General features: G+C 36.4%; 1 protein-coding gene across 1 annotated transcript; it reads left to right on the top strand.

Moving 5' to 3' along the window:
• Window positions 1-458: 458 nt before the first annotated feature.
• LOC104081551 (transport and Golgi organization protein 2 homolog) lies at window positions 459-9,997 on the top strand (the record flags this gene model as incomplete). Its single annotated transcript, XM_009584344.1, has 4 exons — window positions 459-582; window positions 6,739-6,827; window positions 8,788-8,907; window positions 9,883-9,997. Coding segments are annotated over exons 1-4 (380 nt in total), but the record flags the coding sequence as incomplete, so codon positions are not given.
• Between the last annotated feature and the right edge of the window lie 3,518 nt (window positions 9,998-13,515).

Below are 13,515 nucleotides of genomic sequence, written 5' to 3'. Positions count from 1 at the left end.
TACAGGTTTGGGAGTGTCTTTGATCAGGCTTTTTCCAGCTTCTGCAACAGTTTGAGTCTTATTTTCTCATTTATTCTAACAGAAGCATTTTGCCTTACTTAAGACAGGGGAAAAAAAAGTAGTGGTACTTTATTGGTAATGAGAGAAAAATACATAATAGTCTTTCTTTCATGTATTGCTAGTGCTCTAGACTTTGTCAGTATTTTTCTGATGCTTGTTTCTTTCCTAAAAATGTGAATTAGCCAAGCATAACTTTGAAACAACCACTATAGGAATTTTGGTAGTAAACCATTCATTGAAACATTGTCCTGTTTCATTTTGTCCTGTTTCGTTTGGTTTTGGTTTTTTTTTTTATTGAGAGCTATTAGTGAGAACATAGCAATCTTTAAGCTTCAGCGTAGAAGCAAGGTTATCTTTTTATAATTTGCAGTATAATAGATAATCTTTATTTACTTTGTAGGCCCTTACAGAATGACCTTGCACTGAGCCTTTGTGGAAGAAGCAAGATTTAAACATCAATTCTTCAATGTGCATCCTTCTATTCAAATTTGACCCCCGACCAGTTTCAAAAAATGCATACAGGTAAAGATGGTTCTAGTTAAAACAGACTTGTTTCTATAATTGTTTATACAATTTCTTTTTGTAGCCGATGTTTGAATTAGAAACTCTTGTCAGTATTAGGTGTTCAATTATGCTTTTGTAATGTTTACCTTCTTGACTTTCCCCATTGGAGGACTTACTGTAACCTTTTGAGAACCCTTTGGTTTTAGACTATGTCAGAAAACTTGGGCTTTGTAATCATGGGCCTTTTGCTGGTGGTCTATCATGTGGTGTAGGATAAATCCTTTTAAGTATTGTAATCCAGAGTTTGAAAGTCCTGCCTTCTACTTTATCATTTAAACTAAGGGGAATGGTGTTTGTTGGGGCATCAGAGCTGTAGCAGTGAGGTTCAGGAAAAGATGCAATTTCTTTCAGTAGCGTGGATATGTTTAGGGCTTTCAGTTCAAAACCAACAATTTGTATTTAGCCTGGAAAGTAATGGGCAGACAGTAGAGCAGAAGTATTGCAGTTACTGACCATTCTGTGTATTAATTTCTTGTCTGTTAATATGTGCTGGTCCAGTCTTGTAAGCCAAGACAGTAATACACTATGAGTCCAAGAGGTACTAACACTGAAATTTAACTGCTTAGGTAGCTTCTGGTTAACTTTGGATTGCCACTTTGTCCTGTTTCCTCCCAACAACAGTACCTTCTTGTTTATTGTGTAGTTCACGGCTCTGTTCCATGTAACATCATGGCTACCACGCTCACTCTTCCACTGTGTTTTTGACAGAACTGGCTAGCTTGTGAATAGGTGCAGTTGCTTTTTAAAATATGGATAGATGAGGTCAAGGTTATTTATGCCTATCAGTTTGCTTTTGGGACAAGGAACTTAAAGATCTTCAGTTGTTGTTTGTCATAAAATTAAGTACTTACAATTTCAGAAAATGCTGGAAATCAAATCTCGCTGCTTTCAAACTGATTATACTCCTGTATCAATGTAAAACAAGTAGTCCTCTTAACTGGAGAATAAAGAACTTCTAGTAAGTGTCCTAGCCTTCCTCCTCCCCCAAATCTGCTTGCAATTAAAATTTTAGGTAATAAACTAACAGTCATGTTAAAATGTTATGTAATTAAAATTAATTAAAATTTAAAATTAATTAAAATTTTAGGTAATAAACTCATAATAATGTGTATGAGATGTTTAGCCAAAAGCTTAAGACAAAACAAGCATCCATGCTTCTATAAGTTTTACTGGATGTGCTGATGTCATACAGTGAGTTTCCTAAACATTAAGCTTCCTGTAATAATTTCCTTTCTCATTACAGCCCTTAATTTTAAAAGTTCATATCCAACATAAGTATCTTTGAGTACATTCAGTATGTAATAGAAAGATAGCACTTCAGGCCAGTAAGGAGACTGCAGAGTTCTATTGCTTTCTGTATTTATACATACTGTATAGGTTCCATATTACTTTGTGGGGTACAAGTATTGGTATTCATCCAGAAACTGTCAGTCAGTATGCTCAGTAAATCATTGTGCCTTTCATTGACTTGTTTTTCTGCCTTTTTGTATTGAGAAGCAGATGCCATTCTATAGAAAGAAAGGAAATGAGAACCGAAACTTCAATTGTCCATAGAGTGCATTCCTTTCTGCATCTGGAATCTGCCTAAAAAGGGGTTTTGTTTATGATGTGACTGGTGTTGAATTAATATATCCATTTATTTGGTCTGACTTACTTTGTGTTGCTAGTTAGCAAAAGACAGGTTCATCAATTTGATGCCTCTTGGGAGAACCCTTTGGATGTAAACTGTAGTTGTTTGCCAAGTGAACTTTCTGCTGTGATCAATATTTAAACGTAAAACTTAGACTACTTTGCTTGCTATAAAAAATTGCATCGAGATTGAAATTATTGATTTATAGCAGAAAACAACTTGCTATCAATGTCAAAATAGGAAAACACTTTTGAGAATTGGCCCAAATTCAGGAATATTTAATTGTATTTAACTTTCTTGGTACCTTTTGTTAAGGGATGTCTTGCTCTATACCTCTGAGATAAATTACTCTGAGCCATCTGTTTCGGTGACAAGTGCTAGGCCATAGTGTTCTTGGTGTCAGATTTTAACATCAGTTACTTAACTTAAGTCCCCTGTTTTTTCCTTAACGCACCATGACTAAGTCTTTTTGCTTGTCTTTATTTGGAAGAATGTTGAAGTTCGTTCTTCTTAAATTGTTCCTAAGGTTTTTTCACCTTTGCCTCAGCTTTCTGAAGGTTATAGGTCTGAGTATCAGTTGGGAATGCTACCCAGCCCTCCTAATTCTATGAACAGTATTATAGCCATTAGACCAAGTTAGACTTCTATACTAGTCTCTTGCTAAGCATAGTTTTTCCTGACAACTCATGTGTGTTACACTGTGCTATAGCTCTGTTTATTTCACGATGAGGTCTTGGAATGGTTTTCCCAACCAAAAGGGGATTCCTGTACCTGCAGATACACTAATTTGTCTGTCCGCATTAAAACAGGCATCTACAATTACTTTTCTTACTATCCTCTACTTTGCATCTCTAACTAAAAGAAGGTGTCTAAAATAGGCATTAAAAGTTGGAAAGACAAACTGCATATTGTTGGCCTTTTTCTTGTAGCCAATAAACTTTCTCAAACTAAAACATGTTCTCCATAACACTTAGGAGAATTTTCTATCCAGGTAGACTTTGGTTTCTAGAACGGTACATTGGCCAATTTTCATGAGCACCTAATTAAGCAAAAAGCTTACAGTTCACCTTTGTGATACACTAACAAGTCTCTATCTTCCTGTACCCTTGCAACTTGCAGTTCTACCTTTTTTCCTCTGTGTTCTCTCTACAGGCCTATTTGTAGTAAAGTTTAGTGCATTGTAACAAACACTTTACTGTAGTCCATTGTTATTGTCAAAGGTAACATGCTGCCTTTACATCTTTCTGAACTATACTGTGTGCGTCTTACAAATAAATACATGTTGCAAGCTTCAAAGCTATAATCACAGAGTCTTTTTATGGAACTGAATTGCATTGTAGGAAATTGCTTTAATGGAATGATTTCTCATGTTTTCATCCCTCTGCCTCAACATTAAAATAAACCTTAATACGTAAATCCTAATACAGTAGAATTATGTCAGCTATAAAAATAGCTGAACAGGCTTTTTGCAATTTATTAGAAGATGAGGGTCACTTAATATTGCTCCGTTTCAGTATGTTTATGTTTCATAAAAGACAAAATGAAGATGTTTTGATTATAGTGATCCTGTATACTAGCCGTGTGCTAAATTTAGGAGTCTGTGTACTAAACTTGGCATAGGGAATATCCAATCACACCAAAAAGACTTTGCTTATTTTTAATATTTAGATACTATAAACAAACTGTGGTTTCGTGTCAAGAATTATTGAAGGCAAAATATAATTGGAGCTTCAGCAAATGAGAAATGCACTTCAGCCAAACAATTTTTTAACAGTAGACATGTTTATTTAAATAAAAATCTGTAAAAGGAGGATGCATGCTGTACAGGATATTCAAGCAAGAAGACAGAAATTTGGTAAACCAGCTGAAAGCCTATAGGTCAAAGATTAGAATCGGCTAGAAGAAGAGAAATAATGCAAGTCTGAAAGGAATGATATTATAATTATTTGACATTGGAAAGATACGCTGTGCTTTCCAACAGATGCTATCTTTGTTGGGCAAAATACTAAGCATCTTCCTTACAGAAAGGATGCCATTGAAGTGTTAGCCTTTTTTATTTTCTCTATAGCTGATTATAATTCATTATCTGTAGTATTTCTAATGTGCTACTGGCACCTCATGATCATGTTTTAAAACATTTAACATTGTGTTAATGATTCTATGAATTTGCAGGAAAGGTCCAGAAACGTGCAGAAAATGTCAGTACATTTGAATGCTGAGTAAAGTAATGAGATTTCATTGGAATTGATTCTTGTGTATTGTAGCTTAAAAACTAGAATGAAAATTTATGGTCTAACTTCAGTTTACAGTAGCAACCTTGGCTTCTGCTGTGTAAATGTAATTGATGTGCAGCTGGTACGAGGAACTGACAGTGAAGAAGATACTGAGGTTATAGGAAACTGGTTAAAAAAATCTGCAGGTTTCTGAAAGATGGCATTTCATTAAAATTAAATACTAAGCAACATAGCTGGAGAGAATGGGAAACACTCGCAATCTTGCAATTGAAATAAAGGCAAGTCATGTTATGGGTAACATGAGCAGGACTTTGGAAGCTCTAGCTGTCAGATCACAGCATGGTGTGGTGGAGTTGTGCGCAAGCATGTCTGCAGCCCTGAGTCTCCAGCATATGGCTTGCCTAGGGTTACAGTCTTTTGCTCTTTACTTGGATCAGCCAAATCCATTACCTGCTCTTCAGGTGAGCATGTTCTATCAATGAAAAAAACTTTTTTTTTTTTTTCCAAATTCCAAAATAATGATTGAAAAAAGACTGATGGAAGAGCAGCATTAAATGAAAGCTCATCTATAGGTTTGAAAATGGCAGTGTCTGAATGCCAATTTTCAGCATAGAAACCCAGTAACGCTTCTAATTCAAGCTTTTATCTATAGATCTATTTGATGTTGCAGTAAGTCATTAAATTTAGTTTCTGATGCTGTCTTCCATTGCTTTTGAATAACAGAAAATGTTAACTTCCTCACTTTCAAAACATGGATGTGCACAGTCAGATTAGCCTAGACTTTTCCTTCTAGTGTTACGGTACTAACGTTGCTAATGAAATGACTGTGGCATGCATTCAGTGAGGTATTTGTATGATCTGTAAGGGAGTACACCGAACAACTTGCTTTGTTTTAATAACTTCTGCTGGATGAAATGGACGGAGAAACAGTTTTTGCTTTTCAAAGGCCAAGAACTGAGACTGTTATAAATTCCTCTGAAGCTCTCTGGCTTACCTGCTTTACATTCACAGTCTCGCTGGCTTGAACTGGTGTTACCATTGAATTTGACCGATCTGCATTGCTGCCAAACCTGGAACTTTTGAGGAAGACCTGTCCTATTTTCTATGTCCACTGCTTCTTAAATACCATGTTGAACTTGGTCTTTCAAGTCTGCAGGTGCCATTTATGATAATTATCAATGTACAGAGCAGAGGGAACCAGGCATCGCTAGCAGAATTTTCTGTCACTGCCGTTTCCCAATAATGTCTGCTGTTTTTAATATCTCTTTGTTTTCTAAAATTATCAAATTTTAGATGGCATGTGAAGAGCTGCAGCATGCTTTTTGGCAGAACAGCACTTGGTCTTGTGGCGTGATGTGTTTATTTCTAAATCTAAATAATGGATTTCATCCAGCAGCATTTTTCAATTGCATATTATTTTTTATAACTTCTTCCTACATCCTACATCGTGTAGCCTCCGGCGCTCCTTGTAGTTGCTCTACTGCAAGGGCTGACTCTCATTAACAATTCAACTATTTTGTCCTACTGTTCTGGTAGAACTCAGATTATGCAAGCAATTACACATGCAAAAAAACCCCACAAAACAACAAAAAACAGAAGCCCCACCAAAATACCTCTTGATTGTTACAAAACCCCATGCCTTTTCCCTTTACTTCTCTGCCTCCTTGAGCATGCTGTCGTTTCTTCAAATGAATTTCAGTGGGTCTGGACTTTTGAGACTATCACAAATTTATCTCTGTTCTGGGTACTTACAGGCAAAAGCATCTGGCTTGTATCTTTGAACCACATAAATAGAGCTTTAGATGTTGAAGTTAGATTAAAAAATACTGTGAATACGTGATCCTAAGTAATGATCCAGTAAAAACATACTCTCATGCTTCAAATTTCTTTGATAAGTTACCTATAAATTTTCTTTAATTAAGCTGTAACTTCACATGCTGAGGAATCTTAAGATTGCTTATGCCATCTTAATTCAATCTCTTGTGTTAAGTATTATTCTTTGAAAATAATAGCTGCCTCATTCACACAACAAGATAGACTTGCTAAATGTCTCAAGACAATGAGAGAGAAGTCTGCTGTCAGATGTCATTCGACCTTTACACTGAGTGATAAAGGTGAGATGGGAGGATAAAGGACGGTTTCATACTTAAAATGAGCTAATGCTGTGGCAAGAATTGGATTCTGTTCCTGCCTGTCCTGTGAAGTTCCTATTTATAAGTAATAGTATCTTTTTCCTCTTGTGTTCTACAGGCTTATTTTAGCAGCTAATAGAGATGAATTTTACCATAGACCATCCAAATCGGCAGATTTTTGGGACAACAGCAATGAGATCCTTAGTGGTGTGTATGTCTTCTTGTTTTGAGTGGTTTTCAGACAATTCATAAGGGAATTATGGCCTGGATTTTTTGTTATTGGGGTGGTGGTGTTCCATTTCTAATAAGAAATATGCTTCTTCCCTTTACTTCTGGGGAAAACATGTTATAAGTTTGAAAGGTGAGTTGTGCTATTATTTTGTTATTTGTGTTTTAATATCTTGTGGGTTTTTTCCCAGTTTTTTGTTCTTTAACTGATTTCAGTCCAAGCAGTGCAATGGAAATAGATAAGATTAATTTGTCCATCATAAACGATTACTTTAGCTTTGTCAGATACATTGAAATACTTCTCAAAATAGGTGGAATTAGTTATTCCACAGACTCATTGTCTGTAATAGTGACTTGAAATCATTAAACCAAGCCTCAAGAAAGTGAAAACTTTCTCATTTCTTATTGGTTAATAATTTATAGGCTACAGAATAATTTTAGTTATTGATCCATCAGTTTATTAGCTTTCATGTCTACATTTTGCTAAACTGATAGTACAGTCACTCAGCTGTCTGGTTCTCCTTTGTAGGGAATCTATCTGTAGTCATTTTTAAGTATAATCAATAATTCTGCCTTTTCTTGGAAACAGAAATGAAGCTCTGGAAGACAGAGCATTGTTTAAATGCAAGATTTTGACTTTGCAAATACTCTTTGTTGATGCTGTGTGTTATTGTCATTGGCAGGGAGGCCTGTGAGGGTAAATTACTCCTGCTGCACTGCAACTCCCTTGCTTCTGAAGTTCTGGCTGACGTTTCTGTTTCGTGCCAGACATTCTGGATGTGGCTTCCCCTGCTATGTAGCAGTTTAAAACAACAAAAAAAAACCTATCCTGAAAACAGAAGGGCCCTCAATTTTTGTCTTTTATACCTTTGTCAGCTCTGGCCATATTTGACATAAGAAACTGGTATATTCTCCATCCAGGGGGTGTATCTGTGGAGATCCCATGACTATATGCCTCTGAGTTAATGTTATCTCAAATGAAAGGAGCAAGTTGAACCAAAACAGATCAAATTTATTCTTTGTGTGACTTAAAAATGAAAAAATATTTTGCACTTACAGCAATTTCGGAAAACAGGAATTGCTATATGTTAATCACTGGGCATTGGTCAGCAAAGCTGTATGTTTTTCTTCTGCGTGCCTTTCAGTTAAGGTCAAGAACAGTGGTAAAAGTGTTGTGTAAAGATGTGATATGGCTAAACTTGATATTGAAGTTTTGGATACTGACGAAAGAAAGGAGTTTCTGAATAAGGATCCAAAGCCTGTTCTTTTGATCCTCTAATGAAAGTTATCTTATGACATGATGATTCAGAATTAAAAGGTTTCTAAGAGTATGCATGTTATATTGAACTAGTTTTTGTTTTTCCATTAAATGCTTGCTGGTTAACATGAGCTCATTACAAATAGGTAGTGGTTGGTTTTGTTGGTTTTTTTTTTTTTTTAACTTGTACTCTGTTTCAAGAGGTTTGGCTGTGGGCTTCACTTTTGTCGGTCCCCCTCCTCAATGTAAATTACCGTTACCAAAGTCCAAGATTTTTATCAGTTACCTAGCTTACTCTAAATTTTCTGGTTACTTGTAAATTTAAACTTGCAAATAACATTAATCTTCTGAGATTTGCTTTTGAGCTAACATGTATTCTGAGCCTACTTGAAGTTTTATATGAATTTTAGCATATAGGCAAAGCTTATAATTTTGCTTCTACATTTAATTTTCTCATTATCTCTCATCTATTATTGCATTACCAATATCTTCCACGCTACTGCAGAATTGGAAGGCGGGTAATTTAAGTGGGCTTAGCTCACTTGTCCAGAGAAACAGTCTCGTGCCTATTGCATTTTATCCAGCCTGATCAAGACTCAGGATTTGCATTAAGAAATTCTGATCTGAGCTTGAGATTTTTTAAAATGAATGTAATAGCCTAACTCTTATTTATTCCATTAGGTCTGGATATGGAGGAAGGAAAAGAAGGTGGGACATGGCTGGGCATCAGTAAGAAAGGCAAGATGGCAGCCCTGACAAACTATATGCAGCCAAAGGTTGATAAAAATGCAAAAGGAAGAGGTATGAAGGAGTAGAAATAGAAAAAGAAGAAAGTGGACAAACAAGCCCTGGTGTCCCAGTAAAACAGTGATGATTACAGTATTTTTTTTTTTTAACACCACTTTATGGACAAATAAAATGGTTATGTGCTGTAAACAGAATTTGTGAACTGATGAGTACCTCTATGGGGAACTTGACTTGGATAATGATATTCTAATCAAGCAGGCAAAAGTAAAACGATGTAATTCCTAGAGCCTGAAGTTACATTCAGACAAGAAATGCAGCATCAACGGTCTTGTCTTGACGGTAATTCTAATTAACAGTCAGAACAACTAGACAAGCATTGAGCTAGATTTAGATTATAGTAGACTTTTTAAAAATGTGTACGTTCTTGTTCAAACACCTAAGTCAGGGAAACAATGCAACTGGGATTATGCTGGAGGTTAGCCTAAAAGATTATTGTAGTCCCTTCTCCCCTACACATTGATAACCAGAGGAGCAGAAATGATAAGAAAAAAACCTCTTCCGAAAGAGCGCATCTGTGGCGGGTTTTTAGTAAAAATAGGTCTGTTTGTAATTGTCATATGGTACTGCATTGGGAATATATATGTTATACAGAGAAACAAATGAACCATGTCATTTGTATTTCATTTTAGGGTCATATATCAGGAAAATGAAGCAAGACAAGAAAGAGTTTGGCAAGGTGGGAGGAGAGGAAAGGCACATCCAGTATAGAATAGTTAGTAAATATGAATTCTGTAGAAATTTTGACTGAGAGCTTTTGACTGAGTTCTTCAAAGTAAAAGTCAAGCTCTTAATGTGAATATGATACAATGCTGTAAGACTTCTAAAGGCTGGTTGGTTGGTTGGTTTGGGTTTTTTCAGTGTTATACCCCGTTGGTAACAGGAATCTTGTGTCTTACTGTTTGTTTTACCAAGCCTGTCAGAATAGCGAGTTCACACATACAAGTTGCTCTATGTACTTTTCTTTCTTAGGTGCTCTTGTAACAAACTTCTTGACTGGAGATCTGGACAGCTACTCTTACTTGAAGAAAGTTTCAGTAGAAGGACATCTTTACAATGGATTTAATTTATTAGCAGCTGACTTGAAGTAAGTCTACAAAACATCACAGTTCAAATGTCAAAGGGAGAAAGATAATAGCAGTGACTTCTTAGCACAGAAGTGTAACAATACAGAAGCCTGTAACAAACTCAAGCTAGAGTTCTTTTTTGCTAATCAGCATGTAAGGTCCTAATGTTACTCTAGTCATAATTTCCTTTGTTATTTTTTCATCTTTCAAACACTGGAGGGCTATCTTGTATTCTAATCGTTGCTTCCTGCAAAACTTCTTTTTTTCCCTAATAAGCCATCGTCAATATTTACCCTGAAGGCTATGTGGCTTATGTTTTGGAGAAAACAAAACCTTGGCTCCATAATTTCTCAGAATTTTTTTTTCTCTGAGAGGTGGCATGATGTGGCAGGACTAGAGCAGCTGAAAGTGTTCAAGCTATTATTCCTGTCAGAGTGGCTGTATCATTAATATTTGCTGAAACATTAAAAAAAATCAGCATGTAACAAATATGTTAACTTCTTCAAGTTTCTGTAGCTGAAGAAAGGACCTTGGATACTTGATTATAGTCAATGTGGTTGGCACAATCCTTTCCACTGCACATGCATGTGTGTGCACACAAGTATATATGCTGATGTTTCTTTGCATTATGCCTGATTCAGAAGAATGGAAATCCAGGGCTAAGTCATCTCCAGGCTATGTATCAATTCTCAGTTAGATTCATACTTCATGACCATAAGCAGGTATAAACTGCCAAGAGCACGCTACTGTTTTGGCATGCTTTCTGGAGAAGCATTAATCTTATTAGGCCCTGCACCATCAGGTTGTCTTCTCCCAGTCAGCTTTTCTGCATGCTTCTGGGAAACGACATACACTTAAAGCAGAAGATCATAGTGTTTACTGTTTTCAGTGAAAATAATTTCGAGCACCCTATCACTAACTGGCCTTGTGTTTACATTTTTCACTTTCTATATTAGACCACCTTCAGCTGGTGGTTCAGACTTACCAGGCATTTCTTCCCTACTCTCCCACTTCCCTGTAAGTGTTTTGTTGTCTTTTTTTTTTTTTTAAGAAAGGCCTTTATTTCAAATTCTGCCAGGCTATTAGTTTATATTTTTTAATTTGTTGTGGTGTGATGGGAAAGTGAAATGAAACTCATAGGTGATTGAAGTCTAAAAGGATGAATACAGAAAGGCAGACACGTGCCACCTGTGAAGATACCAGGAGTGTATTTCTGCTTGGTGTGCCTGCTTAGAAATAAGTGTATAGGTTATGTTTCCAGAAGTTTTATCCAGAAGCAGGTCAGGCAATTACAGGGTTTGCTGCTTTTCTGTTATTTTTGCTCTCTACGTTACAAAGTTCATTATCCCACCAGAGACGTCCGAAAATTTTTCTGTTGCTTAAATTAATTTTTACCGTGGTCAGAGGATTTGGCTTTTTGTGCTTTCTTGCTGCATGTTGCTGCCTGGCTAGCTTTCATAAATTGGAAGGCTATCTGTAACTGGAAAGGTAACAGAAGAAGTAGTCTTACTATGTTTTTAAGCAAACATGATATTCAGGGTGTGACCTAGCAAGCAGTAAGTATGTCTGAGTTTCTTTTTTTCTAATTTAGGTAAATAGAATAGTCGTAATGGCTGCTAGTATAATGGTATTAAAATAGATTCGATTTACATTATTTGTTAAGGCAATCATTCATGTCTTGTTTTTGTTTGTTTATTCCTTCATGCTAGGCTGATAGGGAATTGTATGCTCAATTGAATAGTCTTTCTGTGGTGATGCAGGTCATAATTCCTTGCTGAGTATCACTCTGAAAGCTGCATGTGTTGATTAACTTCTCCATTCTGACATGTCCTTAGCCTTGGATACTCTGACGAAATGAAATTCTTGGCAAGCTAATGATGCAGAGCAATTTCTCCAAGATATGTAAACTTGTCATTTTGGGAAATTAGAAGTACTCCTGAGAGAAATGTAGTAATAAATGGAAGCTACTTTTCTATGTAAATAGAAAGTGTTATTGTAGTTGATGCTATTTTGTTGGGCCATGTTGCTGTTCAAAGAAAGATTGAAGAGTATTCTTAACATGTTCTTCTGTTGTGTAATAAATAGTGATTGGCTTGCTGTTAGAGTGGTGTGAAATGGAGAGGAAACTCAAATTGAAAGTGTAAATGAAGCACTTTTGGGGAGGGGTATATCTGAGCACATGATATTGCTGACTGTAAGCAGCGCATGTAGAGAGAGATATACAACGTTTTGAGTTTTCAGGTACACATTACAGGAAAAGAAATTTTTATCTTCTCTCTGTGTTGTTATGATGGAAGTATGCTAGATGATACAGGTCCAATGGTGTGAGAAGGAGAGCTGGAAGCCACAATACAGGTTGTCGTTGATTTCCACAGCTTTGTGTGACTTACTTTAAACATGCATGGGTTTTGACACTTTTATGTAATCTGTTTGCCCTGTGGCATCTCATGATGTCAATTTAAACTCTCTTCATTTATTTTTTTAATAAGAATACTGTGTTGGAAAAAATACTTAGCACTTTTAGTTTTCTAATCCCATCAGTTATCATCTTGCTGTACCTGCTGAGTGTGAGAGTTGTTAATACTTATCCCATTGTGCTAAATCTACTTTTATGTTGAATGTATGGCATATGGCAAACAGCGTCTATTTGGAGTCTTGTGTCGCTGCAAAATTAGCTTCTAAGACGACAGTGGTGCTTCTCCTCCAGTTTTGAATATCAGTAGGTCAGATTAGAGAGGAACAAGGTTATCCGAGGCTGGACGGGTTTCTAAGAAAATGTCTGCTTAAGATTCTAAGCAGTTTTCCTTCTTTTTCCCGTTGTGGTAATACCTGAAGTAATAGTGAACTGCTTTTGTTTATGATTGGGACAGCATTTCTGTCTTGGGGAAACCTGTGTTTATGTCCAACAAATCTAGTAGCTACAATTGCTCAGACTTTCATGGGTATCTCAAACTTGCGTTAGGGCTGTTGTGGCAGCACCTCGCTTGTGTTCCATATTGCGAAGTGTGTCATACAGACTGCCCTGAAGGACAGACTGAAAGGACAGCTTCTTGTTGCTTTCCCAGGAAGTTCAGAGTCTCTGACAGGTTGTCAGTTAGAGCCCATACTGTTTATGTGCAGTAAGATTCCTGTGTAATAGGAGTGAATCACTTTCTCCATGAGGAATAGATGAATTGTGCCTTGCAAAACAAGTCAGCTGGAGGGGGCTGCAGAAAAAGGCCTTTCATGTAAGCTTTTCTGCTCTCCCCTGTGACACAGTTCTCAATTCCTCCAGGGGAAATGTAGTAAACTATACCATCACCTGCACTGACTAATTTGGTAATGTATTGAAAATAGAGATTATGTACTAGAATGCATTCTTGATTTCTGATCTGGAGAGTGAAGTTTGGTTAATAATAGGTTTTAGCCTTGATGTCATGATGGATAGAACTGAGTTCCAGTTGAAACTGCAGATCTCCAAAACAATGGGCTTGGAATGTGTGTGTGTGCATGGGGGGGAATAGATACACAAATATATTATATAAAATACAGGTTTAAA

The sequence above is a fragment of the Fulmarus glacialis genome, unplaced genomic scaffold (assembly GCF_000690835.1).
Source record: "Fulmarus glacialis isolate BGI_N327 unplaced genomic scaffold, ASM69083v1 scaffold35228, whole genome shotgun sequence".
Taxonomy (NCBI): domain Eukaryota; kingdom Metazoa; phylum Chordata; class Aves; order Procellariiformes; family Procellariidae; genus Fulmarus; species Fulmarus glacialis.
Note: the sequence above shows the minus strand (reverse complement) of the source record. Positions and strands in the feature narration are given on the sequence as shown.